The 27,663-nt window shown below is 39.0% G+C and overlaps 2 protein-coding genes across 6 annotated transcripts; one reads left to right on the forward strand and one right to left on the reverse strand.

Annotated features, from left to right (window-relative positions):
* Positions 1 to 4,499: 4,499 nt before the first annotated feature.
* LOC143369217 (SEC23-interacting protein) lies at positions 4,500 to 27,409 on the reverse strand. Of its 5 annotated transcripts, XR_013085355.1 has the most exons (10): positions 27,106 to 27,408; positions 12,917 to 13,378; positions 9,606 to 11,263; positions 8,728 to 9,213; positions 8,353 to 8,530; positions 7,224 to 7,666; positions 6,544 to 6,910; positions 5,739 to 6,066; positions 5,105 to 5,416; positions 4,500 to 4,744 (listed from the first exon to the last, which is right to left on the reverse strand). XR_013085355.1 is itself a non-coding variant. In XM_076812865.1 (9 exons), exons 1-9 carry the CDS (start codon positions 27,236 to 27,238, stop codon positions 5,158 to 5,160), a joined length of 4,311 nt encoding a protein of 1,436 aa, XP_076668980.1. In that variant the 5' UTR covers positions 27,239 to 27,409; the 3' UTR covers positions 4,500 to 5,157. The 5 variants fall into 5 exon arrangements, 4 of the variants coding, with proteins under 4 accessions (XP_076668980.1, XP_076668981.1, XP_076668979.1 ...); XM_076812865.1 differs by having other exon boundaries at positions 4,500 to 5,416; positions 6,544 to 6,907; positions 27,106 to 27,409; XM_076812866.1 differs by having other exon boundaries at positions 4,500 to 5,416; positions 8,353 to 8,503.
* Positions 13,926 to 25,544, forward strand: LOC143369219 (uncharacterized). The gene is made up of 13 exons (XM_076812868.1): positions 13,926 to 14,507; positions 14,874 to 14,962; positions 15,560 to 15,654; positions 15,721 to 15,864; positions 15,950 to 16,079; positions 17,931 to 18,149; positions 20,195 to 20,295; positions 20,936 to 21,232; positions 21,355 to 21,695; positions 22,846 to 23,005; positions 23,942 to 24,068; positions 24,860 to 25,033; positions 25,260 to 25,544. The coding sequence occupies exons 1-13, from the start codon at positions 14,203 to 14,205 to the stop codon at positions 25,445 to 25,447; spliced, it is 2,370 nt and encodes a 789-aa protein (XP_076668983.1). The 5' UTR covers positions 13,926 to 14,202; the 3' UTR covers positions 25,448 to 25,544.
* Positions 27,410 to 27,663: the final 254 nt, after the last annotated feature.

Genomic DNA, 27,663 nt, shown 5'->3' on the forward strand with positions numbered 1-27,663 from the left:
CAAGCTCTTGGCGCTTGCGTCGATCTAAAGTGGCCATCTAGATCATTGTCGACACTTTTCATTAATGTAACCGCCACATTTCGACTCGTCCTTAAGGGTACCTCCCAGTCAAAAGATCGAAAATTTTTGTTTCCATATTTTCTTCCCACAAGAATGACCAGGTAAAATTTTAGAACGAAATTCCTAAGGGTACAGATTTTACAGGCAGTTTAGGGGGGTTAACAGTGTGACGGGTTTAAAAATTTGAATCATAATCATAAAATGAAATATGTAATTAAGTGCCATTTACATTATGTTACTTAAACACGCCTTGTTTCATAAACTAGATATTATAAATTATTCAAAGGAGTATTACATTTCAATGTGATATTAATTTTCCAACGAATGACGTCTGGTCGTTTACCATTCTCTCTTAAATCAGGTAGCAAATTTTGGTAGAGATTGATGCACTGACATGAAATATGAACTACTGTTAAGATGCGAATCCACGATGAGATTTTATATGAGACTTTTCTGTCATGAGACAAAAATCTCAGCGACAACAAAATGGAAATAATGGAAATAAAAGAATAATAGCGAGGCACGATATTTTTGTCTCATCGTGGCTATTCACCTTTACGCGTAATTAAATTATTTTATCGATTTATTTCTATGACCTGCAAAAAAAACAAACGAAAAATTTAATATCCTTGTAAATTCAATATCGAAGGAATATTTACAGATATGCATTCAGTTTTGATTAAACAAAAAGTTATTCAAAAAAATGAAACGAATATTAGCAAGATTCAATTAAATCCGTATTGCTTCACTTCTCAGCGATATTACACTTTCTACAAACTATAGAAATAGCTAATATAAACATAAATAATTCTTCTATTCTCTGTGATCAACTGAAATCTCGATAACAAAAAGAGTTTGCAAATAACCAGAGAAACGAGATTTTAAGAAATTTCATGAATATACAAACTTCTTTAAAAAGCAATTCTTCAAATCTCCCTCACTCACGAATAATTAAGTACAAACTAAATAGATATGTTGCAATTTTGAAACTGAGCTTCTGATATATTCAAAACGGGATGTAATTATTTGTATACATGTTTAAAAATATTTTCAGTACCATTTCAAAGTCAGCCCTATTTTTCAAAACCTACATCTTCTAAATGTATTCAAAGTATTAAACAATTTGTAACAGGTAACTTATTATATCCTCGTTACAGTCACTGAGAGTATAATTATCTCATTCGTTAATTATTACCCATACCACTAATCATAACGTCCACCCGATAGTAGGTTACAACCAGATATTTAAAAAATATTTAATCGTGACGTCTCGCGCGACCAAATCGAAATTACAATTATACATTTCCCATAACGGCCACTCAAACCATTTCTCATCACTCCCAAGTTATTACTCATAATACTCCAACAGTGTGCAATGTGCGTATCAGAGCAGGTGAGAAACAGACACAAACGAACATAAAATCCTGACGTCAAGCGTGACCAAGTCGATGCCGCAGCTAAAGGTACCAATTATCCGACGTACATAGATGCCGATGGTTAAGCCACGTTGGAACGTTTCACGTGAAACCCGTGGGGAAACTCAGTTGACGAGATTCCAGAGGCGAGAAGAGGAAACATATTTCAGCGTGGCTCGGGTTGGATGGAAGGGACATAAAACACGAGTCGATCAACGGCGTCGAGTCGCGTAAGGAACAGGGGCAGACGTTTCTGTGCGCGGCCCAGAACGCGGATGTATAGTTGCATGTGCAAAAGCATTGCCTGCACCTTCCAGGACCCCCGAGGAGCCACGAAGTATCGCGAAAAACTTAGTTCTGTCGGGACGATAAATCATGCTGAAATTCGCCCGGGCTGACAGGCATGTAGTTTTACGAGGGCCTGCACGCAAAATGCAAAGCAGCGGCCGCACCGCCCCCGGGCTTGCACCGCAATTAATTAGCGTTTCGTGATACCCGTGCATGTGCCGAAGCATTGTTTTTTATGTCAGCTAACTAAAAACTGCTCGCACGATAAGCTAACGCCATTCGATGATCCCTCCAGTGGAAAGTACAGCGCCGGCTCCAAAGGACAAGGCAGATCCGACCACCGATTAGGACCACTGTGTCGGAATTTCTTCCAGACGAAGGAAACGGGCGATAAGAAGTGAAGCGTTCTCGTTGCTCGCGTGAAACGATCGTCGAAAGATCGAGTGATATTAACGGTGACGTTATAGTACCGTGCAGAGATATAGCGATGTCGTAAGGGCAGCAGGGGGTGAATAAATGAAATTTAGTGAAGTAGATAAAGTCGTTAGACAATGGAAATAAACCAAGGGTGTGAGATAAAGGAAGGTCAGCCTCGACAAAACTATTTAAGGAACCTGGACTTAAGTACCAGACTTTCTACGGGGAGATAAATTGGTACTGGTCATACTATCTTGAGGAAACGTGAAACACATTTGTGAAACGGTTCTGGAGGGGATGCTGTGGAATGGTGGGCGGGGAACGAAGGGGAATGAAGTTGGTGGTGCCCTTAATTCAACACTCCAGAGGCATTTTGGGCATATTTTTTTAACATTAATGCTTCAAGACTTTGGGGTGTGCAGGAATGTGACGAAATAAGTGCAACCCTGTAGCAGGTGATGGAGAACATGTTTGGTGGTTCGCACCCTCAAGGATATCACTTTACACACCGCTTGAATGGGTCTCAGGTTATTCATTAGATATACAATGTCTGCAAGGTACAGCGCAGGGCTGCTACACAAGTAATAGAAGATGGTCCAAAAGGATCGTGTAATGAGAAACGACAGACATATTTGGTGTTAACTTGCAAGGGTTTATACCACTTCAATTTGCCTGCCTTTTATGATTTTGCTGCTGGCGTATTTTGATTGAGAGCTGGAAATCACGAATGTTAGGATCACTTGTGAAGATACTCCCATTTCATTGTGAATTTAAATGTGGTGTCATTGGATTCATCTTGAAGCCAGCTTTCCAATGGTGCGTAGAGATCGCGACATACTTCTTGGTCACAAATTATTCTAGAGCTTCAATATATTCAATAGAAATTAAATAGAAAGCGATGATCGACATTAGATAGCGAATTAATCCTTTTGGAGGAAAAGGCTACTTTCCATTTGAATGATATAAATTATTTATTTATTCGTGTCTCTTCATCACTTATAGTTTGAAAATAGAGGATTGCCTTATTGTTCGTTACTCGATTTCAATAAAACTAGGATTTGTCAAAGAGTGCAAAATTCGATGAGACGAAGATGTCAAGTATGTACTGAGATGAAAGCATGACACGTAGAATGCCTTTTGTAACAGATGAAAATAATAGAATGACTAATTCTACGTAACCAGCTTAACAGATTATTGTGAAAACACGCGTAAGAAGTTGTACGCGTATAGTAAATATATACATTACAAAGTAGATGTGAAGTATTCAGTAAACATAGATTCACAGATAAATAACAGTAAAGAATTTTCCATTGTTTACTCTAATGACGTAACTGCCTTGCTTTCCCGTCATTTTCCAAATGAAGAAAGAAAAGATAACATGGAACCAGTTATAAAAGCAGAAACATGAAAGATGATACGATAAGTTATAATAATGTTCCCGATTTTGCCATAATACTTGACAAATATTACGTCAGGAATATTACTTCTGTTATTGTAATATAAGCTTTGTATTACTTTGATAGAATCGATCTGATGGTTTATGGTACGCAGATTATTTTTATCTACTTTGTGACTATTATCTGCCTGTTGGTTTCTATAGACGAATAATATATGTAATCGTAAATATAATAAGTTTCGAAGGTAATTAAAAAATATAAATATTTAGAGGACACGATGATTTCTTGACAGAGTTATCCTCATTTTGGAGATCAAGGCTGAAACTATTTGGGACTGAAATAGAAAAGGCTCTCAAATAGAAGAATATCGTATTATATTCATATTCTTGCTTGGCTGAGAACGTGCATCTAGATTCTCACAATGCAAGTGTATTTCTCAGTTCACGAACCGAATCTGTCCCTCGGTATCAAATTGGCACAGTGGTATAAGATCGATGAAATGACAAAGAAAACAATTATTTTTCGATATTTTTTTTTATTCAAATTGATGAGTTAACATTTACATCTTAGATTTTTCACAACTTCCGCATATAATAAAACGATGTGCAGGGCATACTGCTTATTTACAAGAATCACAAATAATAGAACAGAATCACTTATAACGGGAAAATTGTGTCAAATTGACACGGGGGACGGATGAGGGTTAATTTATATATCCGTTTATAAATCATATATTTACAATAAACAATATGATTAATCTTCGCAACGTTTTCTTGTATTACAAACTTCCACTCTTACTCGCTTGTTCACGAGTCGCGTTCATTAATTTCCTGCGTTAATAGCAAGTGTTATGTGTGTGTGTATATATACATGTTTGTAGGATTGGGATTGACGGTGGTGGGCGGAATTAAGTAGCAACATCCTAAATGACAAAAGTGTATATTTAATAAAAGAAAAGATATATAATGCTTCTCGCAACGTGGCTAGGCCAGGACTGTCTGCCGACGCACGACGCCGCTTCCGGGGGATCGTCCTCGAAAATAAAAACCGATCGCACTCTAGGTGCGTCACACGCGACTTCGGGACCCGCTTATTCCGCGACCCTTCATATATATCTTTAAGTGTGGCAAAATAGTGGAACGGGTATATCAACTCAGTTAGTAAAATCTGAAATTCAACGTTATAAAGTGCCCACTTGTTAAATCGTCAAACAGCGTTTCTAATTTATTGTAGTCATTTTTTACGAGATACGATTTTAGATTAGTTACTTGGTGCTGGCAGCACGTTGCATAGGCCGATTTTCGAAACGATCGATCGTTCACTGTTCAGAACACACAACGGAACAATCCGTTTGGGCAACATTTCGAAACGCCACGACAGACTCGTTAGTAACAACATTCTAATTATAACTTTCGTACAAAGAACATGGGTTTCAGTGTCTATGTTACTTGTGACTCGTATCAGGTACAATGCCCGCATCAACCTGATGATAATGATAATGGTTTGCTATTAGCTGTTCACCATCACCTCGAACTTTACAGTCGCTAAACTCTTCAAGGCTCGAAGAAATTATTCCTCAATCACGACTTCCTGACGAATCCGGTCTTAGGTGGTGGGCCGACAGGTTTCTCAGCAATAGGTGCAGTGGGATTGATTCCTATGAATGATACAGACGGGTTGACGTCATCCTGGGTAGACGTGGATGGCGGAGAAGCCGAAGATGGGGAAGGGTACACGCGTTCTATCGACAGTGTTTGCTGAGGAAGTTGTGCGTCTGTCTGGATACCCGTGGAACCGTATATCTCCTTCAACATCATCAACATGGTGTCCTCGGACTCCCTAAACAGATACGAAGAGCTATGATATGGTAACTGACAAGGGGAGTGCAGATTCTTCAGATTGCCGACTTGTCTCAAATGTCGAATCAGATTTTCTCTCCACTTCGTTTGTAGATATTTAAATAATATTTCATGCGAACGGAAAAATTGCAGACTTCAGCGTTCTATATTTTTTAAACAAATTGTATACCAGCAAAATGATCACTTAAAGCCCCCCTAATTTTACGCGGATTACATTATATTTCAAGTTCATCAAAATCCCTGACACAAAATGGAAAAAAAAATTTTCGCTTATCAGTAATATATTCAAAAATTGTACTAACCAGTAGCAGACGTGACTTGTCAAGGCAAATATGTACTCATTAATGTATTCGAATGGTGCTTCCTGAAGAACGTAATCTATTCTTCGGCCTCCATTCAACATGCCTACTTTAAAGTCCGCCCCACCATCGTCGTTAGTTTGTTGCTCTGATACAGTCGGCGTTTGCTGCAACTGCTCCTCGACAACCTTGTCGATTTCACGTTCGAGCGCACTATTATCTGGCTTATGAAACACTGCTAACTGATAGACAGAGTTCCACGTGTTCCTCACGGAATCCAGCAACTTCTGCTTTAGATCCGCGCCAACGCGGGCCATTGTTTCTTTCAGTTCTATAACGCGTGACAAAATGTTATAAAATCACTTCCATGATAACTATCATACAGTGGACAATGGTTTTGTGGCTTCCTATTTTCAAACTTCATTTAACAAGGAAAACAAATACGAATTTATACGTCGTGGATTGCAATGATTTGGACTATTTGCGAACCAGATAGCAGGATTGTAAGTAAAGTTTTTGTGAAAGGTAAAATATTGTATATGAAAGTATTAGCGTGTATATAGTAATTTAACACGTCGCTGAGAAGTCAACGCGGCTTTCCCTTTTTCTTCGGCTCACCAATGAATTAAGAAACAGCGGCGTTTTTCAATATTATGTTACACTTTTCGTTTACATTAATTTCATCGTTTAACAGAAATTGGTAACAATGCCGAACAGTATATTAAACGAAGATGAAAACAAACTGATTCATTGCGAATAAGATCGTATTGATCTTTTTAGAGATACCGTATACTGGGTGAACACTTACCTAAATGCATTCTCTTGCGTCCTTTGTGGTGAGGAATTAACATTGGTCGATATTTGTGAGCTTCCGGATTAATGAGGGCCTCGACTCTGTACGCCACGGGATCGAAGGGGTGAAATATGTTGAAGAAAGCTGGGCACGTTGGCAACACGAAATCTTCCCCGAGCATATCGATACCTCGAACCGTCACGAACATACCAATTGGGCTACCAAGAGCGAAAAAGGCACGTGGGTGAAAGTTTAATTGCGGATAATGTATATAAGGTTGGCCCGTTCCAGCGGCGCCTATCACGTAGCTGATCTTTTTACTAAGACGTCTCTTTAGAACTCGGCCAGATAGCGTTTGAGATGAACCAGTGTCCTCGTCCTTCTGCAACAGAAAAGTAAATAATAGTGCTACAAATTGTATGTACAAAATTTGTTGGCTAATTACAGAAGGTACACAGACATAAACTTAAACTCATAAATTATTGTTGGAAATTCTGTAAATTTTGAAAACTGTAACAAAGTCTAATAATTTTATACGTCGTAATATAACAGTAAATAATTCCAACAAAAACTAATTGTTTGGAACCTTTCGCTTTTGATTAATTTCTCCTAGTTCAAATGTGATTTTCGAGTACAGATTTTCTTTGTTCCAATCTTTGTTGCAGGTAACGGAATTAGTGAACACATTCACTCACCTGTTCCTCCTTAGCTTCGGTATCATTGCCATTCGACTTATCATCCGATACTGGTTTCTGATGACACAGGAGGTCAAACAAGATCAGGCTGCCCAACGAATGCCCGCCCAGGTAAATTCCTCCATTGAAATCCGGGTTTCTCTCTTTGAAAAGGGCGTATAGCCTATTCACTTCGCTTCCAACTGTTTGCATAATGGTTTGGCAATACACGGGGCTGGTGTAGAAAAGTATGTCGAGCAACGTGTCGTTGGTGAAGTGTCGTAATTTCGGTATACTCTCCAATGTGATAGCTTGTAATTTCTTATCGATACCAGTGTCTTCGGAATGGAGCGTCGTGTGCCATGAAATCGGCAAAACCTCTATCCTGTTCACGATCCTCTGTTCGCTGGCAGTTCGGTAATGAGACTGGACCAACTGCAGCGATATACTCCGAAACTCGTCAACTGCAATAGGTGTGCAATGCGTTTCATTATTGGTTATCGTTTGCAGTAACTAAACGAAGAATTAATTTAGAAGAATTTTATTAAAATGGAGCATGCTTTAACTTTTCATAAATAATTATTGTGAAAGGTGTCATTAAAGGAGTGGCGCATAAAATACTTGCTGAACGGTAGGAGGCAAAAGGGCATATAAGAAAGCTTCCTTTCCTTATTTTTTAGGTATTATGCGTAATGGTGCAAGAATTGTTTTCTACGTTTTGCCAAACTTATTTCAAGGATGCTCTGCGTTTCTTGTCAATGGAATAATCTGTTCTTTGAGGTTTTAAAATTATTCATGGACCTTGAAAGCTTCGGCGATTTTTTTTTTTATACAACCGAATGCATACATAGGATTAAGAACATTTTACATCGTTAATTTGTCGTATGTCGAATCAGACGTTCCTGAATACTTTTTAACCCCCCTCGGGATATTTAACATTCATGAAATGGAAATGATATTCGAAGTGTTTCAAGACTTGCGTCATATGTTCGAAGTTGCCCGAGGCATCCTGAGGAGTTTCACTGATGCGAATACATCAAGAGAAATGACTACTCATGCGTTCAGGCATAATTTGATTAATAATATTATTCCTTTACAAAATTCAGATATTATGAACAGATATTATTTTCTATCTTAATTCAATACGTACCGACTTCCTCTACGCTTCGAAACTTCAAGTCGCAGACGCTGCCTATACCGTGAACGAGGAACAGAAGATGATCCACTTTTTCGGGCTCGCCATCTTCAATGTGAAACTCGTCGAGGCCTCTTTTTATCACTCGCGGTCTACTACCGGCACCCTGTAAATATGCACTGTCCTCTGAGCCCTGTACAAATTATGATTGAATATTTCCAACAGAACCATGCGTGCGTTATTAATTAGGGAAGGACAATGATGAATGTATAAATGCGTCTATCTTCAAAATTCTACACAAAATATATCCATACAAAAATCATCGAACATGTTCGAGCTGAACATTTAATTTCTCTACATAACTTATCAATACTGCCAGTAGAAATTTACCGCACTATTGCCCCACGACGCTGCCAGCTCTGGGGACGCGGGTGTCGAATAATGAACCTGCACCGTGGCACTGTGGAAGACGATGTACTCTCCATTGTTCAAGTCGATCCTTCGATTCCAATTGTTAGTCAGACACGCTTGTTTGTACTCTTCCTCGAGTCTCGCGGCAGTGCCCTCGTCGTAAGGGATGTATCTGGATTCGGTGGGTCCTTTGAAGAACCAAGAGCACCGTCTCACCTCCGCCGGTCCACCGCTCCAGTAAACAGAGGACCTTTGGCGTCGTAAAATGTCAACATCGTAACGACCACCGTCGGTGCCGACTGTGGTCTCCGGGGTGATCTCGCTGGAATTATGGACCTCCTCCAAACGCAAGCTATCTTGCATGGAGAACGGCAGCCATAATACCTTATTCTCCACCTCTTTGCGATAAAACCAATGGTGGTACACCGTTCTGTACTGCATGCGTTTTTCTGGGTGGCCAGCAGCCTGGAATTAATTAGAAAGTAACGTGTGCTTGTCATTTAAATTCATAAGTGATATTAATATATGCGACAGTTATGAGGTGGACGTTAATAGCGAGGATATTTGGTATCCACTTTTAGAGTATCGAAAAACGTACGTTTGTTGAATTACTAGTTTTGGGAAATTCCGAAGGGATAAGATTTTCAAGCTTGAAATGGCTCTCAAGATACATTGAAAATTCGATGATTATTTGTGCTTTATAATGGAAATGTCTGTGATAAACTAAAAATGGTATTTGTATAAATAAAAGTAGGATGTATTACGTATTTCATCGTTATGAGCACTTCTGTCGTATTCTAGTCTCAACATCATTAACATATATAACAGTTTATATATGTTTATACTTCGTGTCTTACCAAATTTTGAAGACTTGGAGGCACGGTATCCGCGATGAGGCGTCCAGCCAGAGGATTAATTGAGCTTTGTACCGGACTTAGAGTAGCCGAACCCGTCGGTTCGAGTACCGTTGTCATCAAAGGAGGCGTAGCAACAAATATATTATCGCTCCTGCCCACTGTATGGTGCGTTTGCAACGATCCAACCGAATTCTCAAAATACTGTTGAGCTTCGTTCACCACTGGTTGCACGAGAGGGGCGACATGCGGGTACCTCGCAGAGAAAGGTTTCTGCAATTCGTCCTGGAACTGCGCAGGATTGTAAAACAATGGCGGCGGCGCTGACTGAGTCAACGTGCTACATGTTGCGTTTATGGTCCCGGCCTGAGGGATCTGATTTGCATTCCACCCTGATTGGAGCACAGGCGCTGGGGTCCCGGCGAAATTCAAATCAAATAAAGTGCTCGAAGGCGACTGTTGCAAATGGGTCGTGGAGAAAGCTACTCCTAAATCGGTCCGTGCGTTTGTGCTGTGCTCTTTGTACTGGGGAAGAAATGGGTTGGTATTCTCCGAGGAGCTGAAAAACGAGCTCGCTGGCTGCGCGAAGGACTGTGATGGCCCAGAGAACGTGGCTGGACCTTCGGTATAGTTCAGATTCGACTTCTGCTCCGCTGGCTTCTCTGCGAAGAAACTGACGCCCGATGGAGGAGGCTGAGTTTGGTGATACTGTTGGAAGGATGGCACATTCGAGGCAACACCATAACTTTGGGTCACGTCAATCTTTTCGTTGGGTACACGCAGTTCCCGGGGAGCTGTTCGTGATTGCACGGGTTCGGAAGCTTCTTGCTTCAGAAGCACATCATCTAACGAATCAGCCTTTGGCAAATCGCTCTTTTCCTCAGTCTCCTTCGACTCGACGTTAAATGTTCGAACAGCTTCTGTTTCTACTGTATTCTCGTTGAGCTTTTCCCCCGAATCTTCTTTCTGCTCTGCGAGCAAATGCTCCAATTTCTCTGTTACTTGAACGGCAGAGATTGGACCGAACGTTACAGCGGGTTTAACTTCACTAGGCGGAACTACGTTCTCCCTCGAAACTTGCGAGTCAGCTCGACTGGAAACGCTCCTCGTCGCTGCTTCTTTTTCCGAGTTGGGCGTCGCGAGGAAGGCGTCCCGTTGACTCGCGTATAAATCGAAGCCAGAGAAGGCAACGTTGGCAGGTGTGTTCTGTGGTGTTGCAGGCTCTGGAAGTTGGAAGGGGATCGGTCGAGACGAGGATACAGGAGCTGCTGGCTTCCCAGGGAGTTGGACACTCTCGTAGCCCAAGTTGTGGCTCTGGGGCGTCACACTTCGAGGACTTCCGGTTGAGCTGTATGGAATTCCAGTCGCTACTGGACTAGATCTAAAAGACTCTTGCAGGGAATTAGCCTGGGATAGTTGCTCTGGCGTTGAGCGCTGTATCGATGGCGGACTCGTGGGAACTGATGTTTCGTGGGGCTGGTGAGCTTGAGGCTGAGCGACTGGCTCGTTTGGATTGAAGATAGTCGGCGTTGCAACGGTTTGAGGGGTGAATAATGGTTGAACAGCGGGTGCTGAATATTGTTTGGAGGTGCTAGACGTTATGTCGGGCGGTGGGGCGTACTTGAGACGTCTCTGATTGCCGAGTCGATACGAAATGGGGGCTGAAATAGAAGGAAAAACGTCATGGTGTTTTGTGCAAGTAGTGTTCTAGCAAGTACATACGCATTGGGAAACGAGATATCTTGTTCTTTTCTGTTTAACCACTTGCTGCCTTATTTCGAGGTGGACTTGAAATTGTTTCGTTTCAAATGGTCGATAGTGAATTTTGTGGAGATTGTTACATGTATAATAGGTACTAGCAATTGCAGGTAGGTATATTCGTTATGATGTTAGGATTATGTGTTGGTTTCTGCAGGAATCTCTTATGCTCCTAATCTTACTAATTTACACTTTATAAGGTAATTAGGGGGAAGATGCCAAGCAATCATAACTCAGAGTTTATCCAGTAGATATTAGCAAAATCGTATCTACGAGTTCTTGTTTTATTATTATTATAATTACTATTATTATTATTAAAAAACCTTAGGTACCTTCCCCGCAATCACCTTACGCAGTTATTACTGATAATAGTCAAACATAATACTTGCACGAATTTGAGTATGACGATCTTTGTTCGGTCAATGGCAGCTTTAGGTGAAAGATTATATGTTTATTCCGCATTCCGAATTAAAAGATAAAGATTATACAGCGGAAGGAAACGAACGAGAGTTTTAATACATATATTGGACATTATAAATATTTCATTACAAGTACAAAGCCATGTTTTTTACACTATTAGTTATGTAATATAAATAGAAACATGAATAAAAACATAATACAGATAAAGTATATGACACTCACAAAAATAAATAAAAGACTGCAAAGGATTAACGATGGCTTTGAATTAACGAGACATCTCGTTTTTTTATTTACTTTCTTTAAAAAAAATGATGAGATAGACCAATAGACCCCATTATATTTAATCATGTTATTATATGTATGTATGTGAACTATACTCTAAATAAATCTTTGAGGAAGGATTCACAGTTGAACAAATAGGAGAAATTAAAAATTAATTCAAGGATGCCTAATAATATGAAATTACAAAGTTTAAGGTTTTCATTCAATTTTAACACTTTTTGTTGTACTACACTATACATATGACGCATTGAGAACAAAAACTGACTGACTCACATTAAAAAAAAAATGATTTTCCCTATTTTATGTGATTCGTAAAGCCTATTGGAATACACAATAATCCTACTAACACAATTTCGCAAAAAATGTGAGTCAGTCTGTTTTTGTTCTCAATACCTCATGTGTACTTAAAAAAATCTGAAATCTAGTGTATTGTGAGTGAAAATCACTCGAAAACGTATGTATTTAATCGTTCGTACTTCTGCGTTCAGATTTAGCTTCTTTATACCAAATACTTATAGGGAAGCTGTGCCTTTCGCAGATATCGCTAAGGTCAAGAATTCCAGGCTTATGCAACTGACCCTCTGCTTTATCTATTCATATATTCATATGAATATCAATAGGATAACTGTTTAAGTATCTTCAACGATGCAATACTATTCGCCATATTTACAACATTTGTACCATATAATCACTATCCCGGTTACTTGCTCATTTTTATACAATAAAAAGCAGAAGTTTATTGGTAACTCGAAACATTATACCTAACACTTGACATGAAAACGTGGACAGTACAATCACGATACACAAAATTCTCATCTACAGGACGATTAATCGATAAAAATAAAAGAATTTACCATCAGATGAGGAAGGAACTGTAGGTGGCAAAGTTGATTGCGGCGGGGCTGACAAATTTGCGCCACTTCCTGGGTGAATGTCGCCAGATCCCAAGAAATTTGTACGTCGGGGATCATGAAAATTAGGGACTACGGGCGTCGTCGTATCTTTCAAGGAATCATGACGATCGTGAGAAGGCACATAAGGGTTCGTGTTTTGTACACCACCCGCGTGTTCGGATCCCTGATTCCCTTGCGATGCCGAGGAATCGCCCGTAATTGACGACAAAGACAGGTTCGGGAAAGAGGAAAGTATGGAGGTGAAGTAGCCCTGTCTTGCTGGCTGACTAGTTGGGATCTTGGTGTCTTCGGAATGTAAAGGAATAGGTGTGAATTCGGTGTCCGTAGCAGCTGGATTCGTCGGTAAAATTGAATCGGGCGAATTGACTGGTTCCTGGCCTACGAGATTGTCCAGTTCAGCATCTGAAAATCATAGAAAATTTCGGTTGAAGGTATTAATATAATTTTTTGGAGCGAAACAGTGCGATGCAAAGCTTGTACAGAGTGGTTTAGTGGACATTAGGGTTTATACAAGAACCGACTTCTGAAAAAAAGGGTTTTTGAATTCCACTACTCAAAAAAAAAAACGGTTAATCCCAGTTATACGAGAATAGCGAATAATTTTTTATTCGAATAAATTTGTATTGTAAAGCAGCGAATAAGGGTTCGCATGGCACAAACCAGCGCAGCGTTATTCACGAACAAATCTATGGCGTTATTCGTTATTTACGAATGCATCAGCAGTGGAGTATAACCGTCAGGAATAAGCGTGTGTCAGAACTCGAATAAAAATTTATTCGAATTAACACGATTAAAGGTCCTCGTGATTTTAAAAAATGAATGAAAAAGTGTTCGGTACACCGAGGTCCCTCGGTTCGATTATTCATAAACTGCCAATATTGAACAGGATACAATGAACGTAAGTCCCAATGACGAAGATAATGCCCAGAGATACGACGTATCTCTTCCTACGTGGGCGATCGCGCGGGGCATCCTGTCGGACCTCGAATTACCAATTTCTAGACGCGATCACATCCTGTACACGTATGCACATCAAACACCTGCGATTGTGCGACGGGCCGCGTTTACGCCTAGATTTACTTTCCTGTTCGCTCGTCGTTATCAACGGCGCAATAACAGACACCTTAGCCTTTTCTAAACGAATACGCCCGCCACTTATAAGTGGCTGAACCATTTTTACGGACAGTCTTTCGCGAAGATCGTTCTCGAGAGGGGCATCACCGAAGATGCGAGTTTGCATTCGATATTCGGTAATGTGGTACTTCTGCGTCACGTGCGCGATCATAATCGTTGCTACGACGGCTGCGGGCCCTAGCACGACCGTTGAGGAGGACGCCAGAGAGAGTCAAAAGCATTTGGGGGAAAATATGGCTGTGGGCGAGAAGACGCGATCGAGTATGGACTTTCAGCGTGAATCGCCGTATTGGATTATGTCTGTAGGGGACTGGATGGATACTAGTTTTTCTGAGAGATTCAAGGAATCAACTATCGAAGGAACTATACTCCTCTTCTCCACAGATAAGTGTTCTAGGTGAGCTGTTCGTAGAGAAGTGTTTGAGTACCGAGTGGAATGTAATGGAGGCATCACATTGGTGTCCTAAATGTCCTGTAGATTCTTTGATTTCAATGTTGAAAAAAGTGGATGTTTCAGTGTTGCGTATTAAGAATGAATCAAAGTGTCTATTTCGAATAATTATGGAAATACATGGAATGTTTGATTTAGAAAGTTAGTAATGGGCTTTCAAATATAGAATGATATTTTTATGAATGTACCTAATACATTTTAAGAGTGACATAACATTAGTGTCTCTTACGTTTAAAGAGAAAATATGTCGCTAAAATCCAATTTGATTATCGGTATGAAATACGTGAAATAAAATGAAAATTTATCACAAAGGTACTGCATTGGAAAGGGTATCAACAAGAAGGACGATCATTTGCATTACATTAATCTCTTTTGGTCTGCTAATGGCACTGACACGACTGGTAAGATACGCAGAATTATAATAATTAATTATAACTGGAAAACAGAATGGAAGTATCAAAGCATTAACCCACTGACATTGAACATTACGTAAACATCAATTACGTTACGTGTATGCTTGCTTTATTGTTGATTTCTGAATCGACTATCCGTCACAGATAAACTGCAATGCTAACATCTACATATATTTATAGTAGTTCTGTGGATTCGAGAGAGAAACATCAAGCTGAAAGCAGGATACCATGCTGCTTATTTGTGCGAAGTTATACAAGCAATCATAAACAAATATTTTGCACGTGTTTGTTATTGACTTGGGAAACAGAATATGACGTAAAAGAAATTAAATTAAATAGACGAAAGAAGTAGTTGTTGATCACTAAGAGCATTAACTTGAATCTAAAAAGCTTAATTAAAAATATTTCTAATTCTAATTTGTAATAATAAAAATTATAGAGCATATAGTTGATTCAGGAATAACCACTAAACTGTCCTCCGATTCTTCAATCATGTACTTACTATTCAAATTACTTAAAATTCCATACTTAAGCAGAATAAATAAAATAATGAACTAAATTGACTATGTATCATAAATATTTTAGATAATTCCCTCCCAAAAGGTTACTTGCAATTAATCATGCCAGAAGTAAAGTGGTCCGACGAGAAGAATTTAAACAAGGATTCCACAAAATGTCAGGTACAATTCGACACAACTAGCACTATCATTTGAATAGCAATATTTGTGGTCTTATTACTCTTTTAGATTTACCTTGACCTGAATTGCCAAACTGCTAAATCAGGAACTGACACTAATTATATAAAGAAGCCATTTCACTCGAATCTGCATAACAATAGGGAATATGATGGTAGTACCAAAAAATCTAGCAAATCCAATTTTCAGTCTCTCGTTAGTACAATTACATTCTCTATCACGTTATGTAGTCTGTTCCACCAAGTACATTGTTCTAACGAATACAAGCGTTTCTTTCCAGGCGAAGATAGTAGAAAGATTTAACTTGAGCGAACATACAGAAACGAAATTCGTAGTGGACAGTAAACTACGTCGAATTATCCTAAACATCGATGGGAATGTTTCGAACGCCGTGCTTCGAATACCTATGAGTAAGTCTCCCTTTATTCTTTACTGTATTTTCGAAAACTAGATTTTTAAAAACTAAGTGTTAAGAAAACCAAATCGCACAAAACTGTAGAATCAGTAAACCAGATCCTTGGGAATAGGATAAATCCTAACCCAGAATTTAGAAAGCTACGTAATTAGAAGACCAAATGTTGAGCAGCTAGATAATTAGAAAACCAGATTGTCAAAAACTGAATAATTCAAAAAAGAGACTTTGAGATGCTAAATAATTAGACAAACGAAATTAAAAAACTAGGTAATTAGAAAGCCGGAAGTTCAAGGTTACTAATAAATCGATACTAAATTAATCAGTCCTGGGATTATCAATCTGTTTACATAGAGACGAAGGCTGCTGCTCGTGGGATATGTATTTTAATGCTACGCGGCCAATCTCGTTATGTATTGCAAACTAAAAATAATTTTCGGCACTGGTAACGTACGCTGCCGCGTGAATTAATTGCACGCCTATAAAATCGTGTCCGTGTTCAATGTCCGATGACAATGCACATTTATTTCCTACAACACGTGGCCGTCACCGTCCAATGACGACACCCACTTATTTCACACGAAACCGCGACGGTCACGGTATTACGTTAAGGAAAAAAGTTAAAGGAGTGGAAAGTTTCTATTGGAGTTACCTGGATAAAAAGAAGTTCACTGCGCGTCTTAATGAACTGTGCACAATCGTTCGCGTAATTAAAAAATTCACGTCTTGACGGCGTGAACACTATTGCGACGCAGACTTAAATTGTGGATGTTATTAATGGAGTTACAAAAAGGATTCAACGCTTGGAACTTATTGAATAGTAAAGAATGTTTAGTTAACAGAGGCTGAAGAGTTAACTCTGTGAAATTATAAATATATAAAAAATTTTCATAATTTTTGTATAAAAAATATTATACCATTGCAAAATATGAAGTAAAATAATTGATAAGTTTATTTAGTTAATATTACAGGTAATTATTTCTACTTATAATACCGTGATATTAAAAGAAGCAATAGAAAGTAGAAACAGCCTGTCACGCACAGACCAGATACTTTTGAAACACCGTGGCAATAAAAGGACAGTATGTACCTAGGAAAATTTTCGTAGACACCAAAGTGATCACATAGCAGGGCCATTAGTGTTTATGTTTCATTAACTAAGTACTTGTGCTATGTGCTTATCAAATCCTGAATCTTTTTACCACTCTATGAAGACTTCTGAAACAATGCACCAAACGGTGTGATCAAAGATTAACGTAGACTGGAATAACTTTAATGATTGCTTCTCTGACAAAAAGAGAGCCTCTGTCGCAGTGAAGTGATAAACCTATTGTAGTAACGTTTAAAGCGGCAATAGCAATATAAATAGAAGCCCGCGAATGAACTGTTAATCTTCCACGAAACGATCCACCGCGAACTTACTAACAAACGTTCTCAAATTTACGATTGTTAGTGCCACTTCCTCTTCGTCCTCCACGCGAACAGTAAACTGTTTGGGAGCAGTCTTGTACACTATTCACCTACCGTTCATGATATCGACCGCGGCGTCGTCTCGGGGTGATTCAGTTCATGCTCCTCGTATAACACACAGCGATTGTCTTCACTTCAACAAAAACCCAGGCGAGACACTTCGAACAAAGCCTGACGATTGTATCACGCGTGCCCTCTAACCATTGTCCTCACCGAAACGAAAGACCTTCGGTTGCTGAAGGGGTTGCAAAGCTTTCTCTCTAGATGCTCTAGCCCACAAACATGTCCCTCGCGACGACCAACCCTGGCAGTTAGCATTGGGAACACTTGCCAAAGTAACTGTCGAACACGAAGGGATAACACGTATTCTAATTAACAGACGCAACAGTGCCGTCACCTGCAACGGTGATATCTTGGACACGTAAGGGCGATGCGGATGGGGTGAGAATTGACACGAGCAACGCGCCGCCTGGCGAGTGGTGGATGAAGCTCACTGGGGAGGACAATTCGAACTACCACTTCACTGCAGAGAGTTTCGATGAAGAACGGAAGAACGAAGAGGAAGACAAACTGTTTTTTCCGATACATCAACTTCATGGTGAGTGAACATTTTTATCGATAAGTTGGGGACTGTATTGGGGTTGAGAAGTTAGTTCGAACTTGAGGCATTTGATGGAAAAGGGGCAGACGTACCCTTTATCCATAAATCGTTTAAATCGACTCAGGTATATGTTATATATATATAATATACCAAGGACATTACTTCTCTCGCGTTAAGTTAGCTAGATGCTGTTTTGTTACGTGGCGTGATTGACAATGAAAACTTTGAAATCGATTTTCTTGAAATGGCATTTTGGCGTATGTGTCCTTTTTTCATTAAATGCCTCAATTACTTCAACCTTTTTTTAGTTTTGAGTAGTAACCTTGGATTCCCAAAGAACAAGTACCATCGGCAGAGTGATCGATACCGCTCCACGCGCATCAAGCGCAAACAAACGACTCCCAACGCTGACTCTCAGGATCGCAAAAAGACCATGCACCATCGGTCACGAGGCTCACGAAATTTCAAACCATCACCGGCCACCATCGCCACCTATTACACTTACCATGTCCCTCGAACAGGTCGTCTGTAATTAAACCCCAGCCACTGACACAATTTCGAGGCCTAGCCAAGCAGCATCTCGAGGCGCGGGATCAATCGACACGCGGGAACAGCCTGGCGTGCCGTCTGGTCTCGGGGAAACACTGAAGCCTGATCGTTCGATCCAGAGGCACCTGGCGAACGGAATCGTCGTGCTTGCTCGCGATTCTTTGACGCGCCGTGCTCGAAACTTGCTCGCAACGTGTCGTCCATCTGACAACTGCCAAGCGAGTCGACGTTTTCTGGCAGGCAGATACTCACGGTTGTGCAACGAACGGCGAGGCTGCCCTTTGATCGCCAGCTCGCGCGTCCGCGGCGTTGACGCACGATGATCTTCAAGCGGAAACGCGAGGCTCGCGAATTTTTCGTTTTCAGCCTCGCCGCAAACGGGAGGGTGCTCCATGCAGGAAAGAGTCTGCCCCGCGAGCTTAAATTCGCCCCTCATACGCGCTGCTCTATTATTATCTAGTCGTGCATCTTGACCGTGCACTTTGCTTCCGATTACGTGCGCCTTTCCGTGCGCTGATTTAATTTTGCTTAGCGCAGTGAAACGTTGTTAGTCAGCTGTTGTTAAAGACGCAGCTGTTATTTCGTTAACGGTTGTTAAGTAGGTGTGGTGGGGTGGTTGTGCGTCAGGATGGGTCGGTTGGCTCTGAGGATGTCTGGGTGTATGCTTCTTTTCCTTGTGTGCGGACTGTGAATTAGGTAACAGGGCGAATTTCTAGATTAGAAGAAGATAGCTTGCGTGGAGCCTGAAGGAACTTGTCTTGGAGGTATTTTGGATAAATGAGTGCTTCGTGGGGGGTGGAGAGTGTAATTTTAGGTGAAGAAAGTTTCATCAGGGGTGCATACTACTGTTTATGAGTTTGAGATATTTTATAGCTTTTTAAATAAAGCTTTGTCGTGTTAAAAAGTGAGTGATTCAGCAAAAAGTAATTCCCGTCGCTTTTATTAGCGCAAGGATGAAAAAACTGTGGAGCATTCATCTTGAGTTCTTGTCATTCGAGTCAACTCCTTTCTGTTTTACTACTTCCTTAGAAATCGTAGGTGTTTTTTCGATAAATTTCCACTAGAAAGAATTAAGTAGAGATACCGTGTTTCTTCATTTATATATTATAAACATTTTAATTTTGAAGAAGATACGATGTGTTTATCAACTCTATCACCAATTCGTATAAAATCTTCATACTGTATAGGGAATGTACGGATCGGAAGTAACGAATAATTCATTTGTATTACGTATGATTTACGTGTTAATTACATATTGAATTCCTTTTCTACATGCATGTTTAACAATAATTTTCTAAATGATTCCTTCGAAAATATTTGAAATATTTATGAGTTCACATCATTCTTAATTAAACTGCACTGCTCAGAAGGTGAATTGAAAAACTTCACCTAACAGTAGTACTTTCGGGATGCCGGACACAGAATACTGCATCAGTATTCAGTTCACTCCACTTCGGAGCGCAATATCTTCTGATTAAAAACTTTCTTCACAGATAACTTAAACGAAGCACTGGTTCCAAGATATTATTCACGTGTTAAAATAAGAGACGATACAAAATTGGACAGCAACAGAACATTCGATGACTTTGCAAAGGTACTTTTTAATATACAAAAATAGATGGTCGCATTACATTCTTACCTCAATAAGTACAATAATTATTACATGGCTTGTTTCAACAATCCGAGTCAATTTTTGATAATAAGAATCTGAAATTTTATAATACCTTGCCTATGATACCACTGTACACGATAGGTATGTACTCCAAAATAGAAGATAAATATGCAACTTTCTCAAGCTAAAAGAAATCTAAACTCTCTTTACTGTTTGCTAATCTTAAGTCTATTTTTAACCTTTGTTTACTGTTAACGATAGAATGTATGCGAAATTCTAACGTAGAAGTGCGTGTATGTATAGCCTCACGTGTTTATATCTGTCATTTAACCAGCACGTACTTACAGTCCTAACCAAGAGCTTTAATTAGAATTCGAAAACGAAGTTTCAAATTGTAACCAATTATAGTACCATTTATTTTCTCTTGGCGCAAGAAATTTGTATATTTCGACTTGTTTCATAATTTTGGGGCATCCCCTATATTTCAACTTCGCAATAGACTCGATAGCTATTATTAAAAGTAGATTTTGATCGTTCAAAGAGTCAAGGCAGCAGCTTTCCTCGTAAAGTATTTGAAACAGATACACAAATTCAATATTAAATGCGCAATAAATCCTTCTAGACTATTGACTCAGAAATAATCCCATTGGGACGACCGAACTCACACGCATCAATCAACCCTGAAGCAGTCGACGAGAGAAAAATAACCCGGGAAAGATCCTTGGAACATCAATCGTTCGTACAAGAGCAAAGTGTTCCAGCGACAGTGGGGAACTTTGCCGACGATTCTGGCACTGAAAATGTGGTCGTCAACTACGCTGAGTACGCTAGTTTTACAAACGATGGTAGAAACGCAACTACCTCCTCGAGTAGTTCCAATAACGATCAGAAGATTTCGGACAGAATACTTCCAACAGAGGTAAAATAGCAAAATTCTTCAGAATGGTGACTGGAACAGGTCCAGCAACATTTCAGGGTAACACGATTAATTGTTAGCCAATCAAATTTGACATAATAATGGCCCGCGCCTATTTCATTCAGAAAGGGCAAAAAATTCACGGAAGATCGTCGATTGGATTAACCGAAACTTTCGATGTAGATAGTATCGGAAAACCAATAGCGAACTTTAGTACGCCCATGAAAATGGTCGAGGCTTTGGATAATCGTGAATTATCGGAGGAGCTGGTGACCTACAGCAACGAAAATACCGTCGAAGAGAGAAGGATGCTCATAGACGTTAATAGGAATTCTAATTTACTTGCCACGCCTGGAACGGTGCACAGAATAGTTTTCGACGTAAAAAACAGCTGCGTTTTGCCAGTCAGATATGCGTACAGAGTCAAGAGCACGCCGTTTAGAGTGGTCGGTCTTCAACCTACCTTGTAAGTGGACATACGTTCTATCATTAGTAATCTGTTACTCAAGCTTCATTTTTAAAATGGCAACTTTGTGCATATTAAGGGGGGATTCTCGTCTAAAAGCCCCAAAAGTAACTGATATTTAAGATTTTTTTTTTGAAAAACTGTTGGTCATATTGGATTAAACTCTTTTGGGATATAAGGAGACACCTTTAAACTTGCAGAAAATATTTTTTATTGTGGAATCTTGTCCACCTCTTCGACGATGTAACTCCTGTTGGCGGGATGTGCAGCACCTATCACAGTCATCTGATTGCAAAAAAAAAGAAGTTTCTTAAAGTTAGACAGTTTACGCTGGAATTTGTCCACTTTAAAAAAAAAAATGAAAAATTGAAAAAGTTATAGCGTTTGAAAGAAAAAGTAAGTTTTTTCCTTAGACAAATTTTTCATATTCTTCTTTATATCGACGAAAAAAAGTATTAGAACTTAAAACGAAAATTAAAATTTTAGGTCCAGTCCCAGCACAAATTATTTAACTTTAAGAATATTTCCTTCTTTTTGCAAACAGATGACTGTGACAGGTGCTACACCTGACGCCAATATCGTCGAAGAAGTTAACGCGATTCCACAATAATAAATAAATAATAAGAAGGATCAACATTAAAAAATTCTACGAGTTTAAATGTGCCTCCTTATATCCCAAAAGAGTTTAACGCAATATTAACAATACTTTTTTTTTTTAAAAAATCAAATTTCGTGGGCTGTTACACGAGAATCCCCCATTAATTTGCACCATTATGGCCAATGGCGGATTTAAGGGAAAAGGCCCAGGTGGCAAACGGTTTGGGACAGCCTGTATACATAACAGAATTACAAATAAATTTACGCGCGTGTGGTATGAAAATTTTGGGAAACAAAAAAAATATAGTGTGGATAAAATCATAAGTTTTGTTTTTAACACGGGGCCCTTTGGGGCCTCTTGGGCGCAGGCGGCAACTGCTAATCGGCCGCCTGTTAAATCCGCCACTGATTATTCCTTTGTACATATGTACTACTCGGGCGTGAAGATTCTACTCGTCAGTGCTTTGTTCGATTTCTTGAAACAACGCACACGTCGAGGGCCAAGAATAGGCGTGATGAAAGTACGGGTGCGTTTTCATATTTTCAACTTCAGCGCGTGGATATATCCTGGACAGATGAGTAATGTGGCGGTGGATTTGATTATACCCGATAATACCGCAGCGGATACAGATAATACAGTGACGTTATTTATCTCGGGCACGGAAATAAAGGAGAAATCTGCGTATCTGTACGTACAAGGATCGCTTTCGAAGGTAATCATGCATAGATCTGTCAGAGGGGCGATTAATTATAACGGGTATTTATTGAGCGAAATCTTACTGAATGGAATTGTTTTCGCTGCCTGTTGCAACTCGGTTACACTAACGGCTATGACTACAAATTTTCAGCCGTTATCTAACGAAACTAAGTAGTGATTCATGTAACTTGTTGGATCCTTATCTGGTGATAGAGGTCGTAGCGTGTATATGTGACTACGTTGATTTTAAATAACGAATCTGTAGACTTTAGATACAATGCCGAGCAAATGTGCAAGCATGCAGTCATATGCTAAGTTTATTTCTGCGCGTTTCTCAAATGAATACTGAGAATTCTCATAAGGTCTCGTTGTCATTCAAATTACATTTGTCCGTACTATAAAGAAATTTTCCTTCTATTTAGTTTTATTTCGCTTCACTTTATATCTAAATGTACGGAACCGTTGGTCATTCCTTTAAATGGCAACACAACGACGTTTAAATTCTATTATAACTCACCTAGTAGTTATTTGTACTCATTTCGAAAAAAATACACTGTTTTCTTAATGTAAATTTCGAACGTGTGAAACTATAGACGTTAGGTCTGTTTATAATCACCGTAAAAGGAACAGGAGAAAGAAAATGTCACCTTTCAATCATACAGCAATTAAATAAAAGGGATAGCTTCTATTTAGTAAAGAGAGACGCAGTAATAATTAAACTACACGATATGAAGTATTTTCTGATTGCTTCGGAAGTAAACAGATGGGAATCTGGGTTTTGGATAAAAGCGTTTTTTTTTTTAAATTCATCTAATTTTTAAATTTTATTATCGAGGTCTAAAAACTTACAGAAATATTAAATAGATACACCCCGAAGTGACCACGAAGGGTTAAATACACTTTTTCTTATACCGTGCCCACGTCGAACTTCATACTATATTATATTATCCAGTTAACCGATGATGTAAAGCCAAAAATCGAATATTCCTTCAACAACAACTGCGGTGGAAAATTGGAGAAGGATCGATGCTACAAGTCTCGTTGGAGCGTGGACGTTACAATTCAGGACTACGATTCAGGTATCAGTTGAAGTATTTATACGAAACTCGATGTTAAAAATAAATGCTCCCGTTTTACTTTATTTTTGGAAACAAAAATAAAGACCCTGCAGAAAGTGGAGGGTATAAAAAGTCAGCGTGTAAATCTTATCTCTAAGTAAATAAAACTGATTTTGGGGCAAACAGGATTACACGAAACAGTTAGAATCTTTTTAATAACTGTAGTAGATACCGTTTGGGATATATTGTACGATAAATTTTGTACATTATTTTCGTTATCTTATCGAACCGCTTGCGCTGTCATGACGCACGAACCATTTCCAACATGGCTCTTAAATATAACTAACAAGGGAAGATCCCGAACCCGAAAATTCAAAAAATTCTGAAACTTTGTGAATATGTGGGGGATTTCCTCCTGATTACAACGCAATTTTTGTTTGCTGCCCAAATTCACTCGAAGGGGGTGAAATTAACCCTTGAAAATTCGGCTATTTTCCGATTTTGTGTTATAACTCGCGAAGTGTAAGAGATAGAAAAAAAGTTTCAAGACAAAAGTTACTTCTTTTAATTAGATCTATCATTTGGTGAAAAAAATTACTTTATAGTTCACGAGTTATAACACAAAATCGGTAAATAACCGGATTTTCAGCGGTTAATTACACCCCCTTAGAGTGAATTTGGGCAGCAAACAAAAATTACGTTGTTATCAGGAGAAAGTTCTCTACATATTCACAACGTTTCAGAATTTTTTTAATTAATTTTGGATAAAATTAATTTTTCCCGCCTAAAAGAATGTTTAATGGTTAATACAGGTTTGAAACGTGTGATTTCATCCCCGAATGAAATATATCCGCGAACTGAGTTTGTCAGTGGTACAAGAAGCTCCGTAACATTTTATTATTCTGCTACTTGCTGCGACACAACGGTGAAAATTACAGCGATAGATTTACTGGATAATTACAACACTCATACAGTGGATGTAACAGGTAATGTCCAAATAAACTTCCTCACGTTCGTTGCCACAATTCTTTATCTAGCTAATTAATACAAATTGTATATGCTCCAACGTTCGATTTTTACTCCTTTTCCGTAGACGTTGATATGTAATATATTCGTAAATTTCTGCAGAAGAACTGCTGCTTTGATCCTAAAGGAGTTATGAACTGACGAGAACACGCATTTTTAAGAATAATACATGATTCATTCTTTCAGCATGGAACAACTTGTCAGAAGCAGAGATTGCAGCTATTACAGTGGGAGTCTTGCTTGCTCTATTACTCATCATTGTAATTGTACTTTTAGTAATCTATTGTGTTCGAACAAGAAAAAGTCATGATTTGCCTTACACACAAAGATATGGATCTAGATCACCCGCACAAGCTGAAAGGACTAGTTTCTAATTCCTTATGAGTACTAAACAACGTATACAAATTAAGTATGTACTAAATATGTATATTTATTATAACACTGATTAGCATTAAAATCGCGTTCTATTCATATTGCATATACAAATATATGTACATAAAGACCTATCAATAAATTTTTGTATCATATTATAATTATGCTTGATTGCTGTATTAAATAACTTTTCAGGAACTAAAAGTGGAAAAATAAAAGCACAATTTTATTATAGTCTGACTGCTTCGAGGGCACTAAATAGGATTGACTGCTTCAAATTATATTTTACTACAGAAACCCAACGCCAGTTACTTTACAATTCAAAGCTCTCTCTATGATCTTCAATGTGTTTTTCCTAGCACTCTAATCTTGTTTTTATACCTCTTTCATAACTCCTTCATAAGAGTTTCTCAACTCTAGTACTTCGTATTAGAACACCCAAGTTACAGTGGACACAGTAAAATTTTAAATGTGTGGGTATGGACAAACAAACTCCCGTGCGTTATTAGCTCCTAACCCAGACCTAGGACTTGACTGTGTCTACTACTTCGTTATGAATTATGGGTATATGAATTGTTAGTGTCTCATTGGTAATTTTCTTGTTGTTTTATAAGGATTATAAATAACCTCATTAGAATCCTATGATGCATAGTATTTGATGTACTGTCAACTACTAGCTTAAAGCACCCGGCGTTGCCCGGGTAAAGCTTCAATTGTCACAGAGTATCAAGGGGGTGAAATAAGGGGGAAGGGGTGTATAAAATTTCAGAAAGATTCGTTGCGTAGTTGTGACGTAATTGAGTAACAAACATCCAATCCAAATACACTTTCGCATTTATTATATTAGTAGGATAGGATGCAAAAATATTTGTTTTATGTCCGTAATCGCATTCTATTATCTATAAGCATCTTTGTCACTTGCATAGAGATTGGTTTCCTGGGAATAAATAATAAAATACTCGCATCAATACAACTTTACCATATATTTATAACAAGCCTTGACCAAAAGGACTCTAAAGTATATTAACTTCATTTTATAAATTGCTTTTAAACATTCCTTTACATATAATGCCTAATATTGATTGCACATATTGCTTATCAATATTACACTGATATATCAATATCATGTTTATCTTTCCAATCCTTATCGGTAGCAGATTGATAAGTATTATGACCATCACTTTGCCTCCCTTTCTGCAACTACCTGATGGCTACTAAGCAAAAACAGTGATGATATCTCTACAATCACCTATCTTCCCAAAATATTTTTCACAAAATCAACATCTAAACATTCCTCATTTTAAAACAATTAGAAGGTATTTTATCGAATGATACGTGAAATAAATTTCTGATACTGCACCATTTGGAGCACAATGCTTAATCCTGACACTTTAGAGGAAAAACATAAAGTGGCACTGAAAGCAACAATAGTTTGCTTCCGTTACCGACCGCACGAGCAGTATGCATGCCCAGATGTTTAGTCGGGTACAATGGCTCCACGCAGCTGCGTGAACATAAACCCATGCAGTGGGCAGAGGGGCGAGCAAGATGCCTATTAGTTTCATGATGGATAGAATTCAGAAATTTCGTCGCGTGCCAATGCGATTACAAAAACACGAGCCTGTAAAGCCCCACCCAGGTGCTTCAGTAATTGACTCACCATCGCGGAGCACCGCAGGTGTAGCGGGCGTGACAGGCACCAACAGCGTATTTTCAGCATAATTTTCGAACGGGAAGCCCTCGCCAGCCGCTGTCAATAACGGATTTTTCACTTTACGTGATGCACCACTCATGTTTGCAGTGATGTTGGCACCACACGGCCCATAAGCACTGCCATCAAAAGATAACTAAACTAAATATAGGAAAAACACTTTTAATTCACCATGAAATATGCACACTTGACCTATACCGCCACTTCCACGTAAGCACATATACGCGACAAAGGTAGCACGTGAACTGTCACAAACCTTTTTTAACCAGACAGACGTAGCGGGGACGTTGCATTTAGTGTTGTGGCGACGCCTTGCGACGCTTCGTGACCGTTGCCAACAATGCCAACAGATGGCCGCGCACTGCAGATGATTTTTGTGAGTCTCCAAGCGTACCAACTTCTTTTAAATTTTGAAACCCTTTCAAATAAAGTGTTCTCATGTATAAAGCAGAGTACATTAGATATATCCTGCTAATATACTTTATTAGCCACCATCCTTTACTTTAA

This window comes from Andrena cerasifolii, chromosome 5, assembly GCF_050908995.1.
Source record: "Andrena cerasifolii isolate SP2316 chromosome 5, iyAndCera1_principal, whole genome shotgun sequence".
In the NCBI taxonomy this organism is placed as follows: domain Eukaryota; kingdom Metazoa; phylum Arthropoda; class Insecta; order Hymenoptera; family Andrenidae; genus Andrena; species Andrena cerasifolii.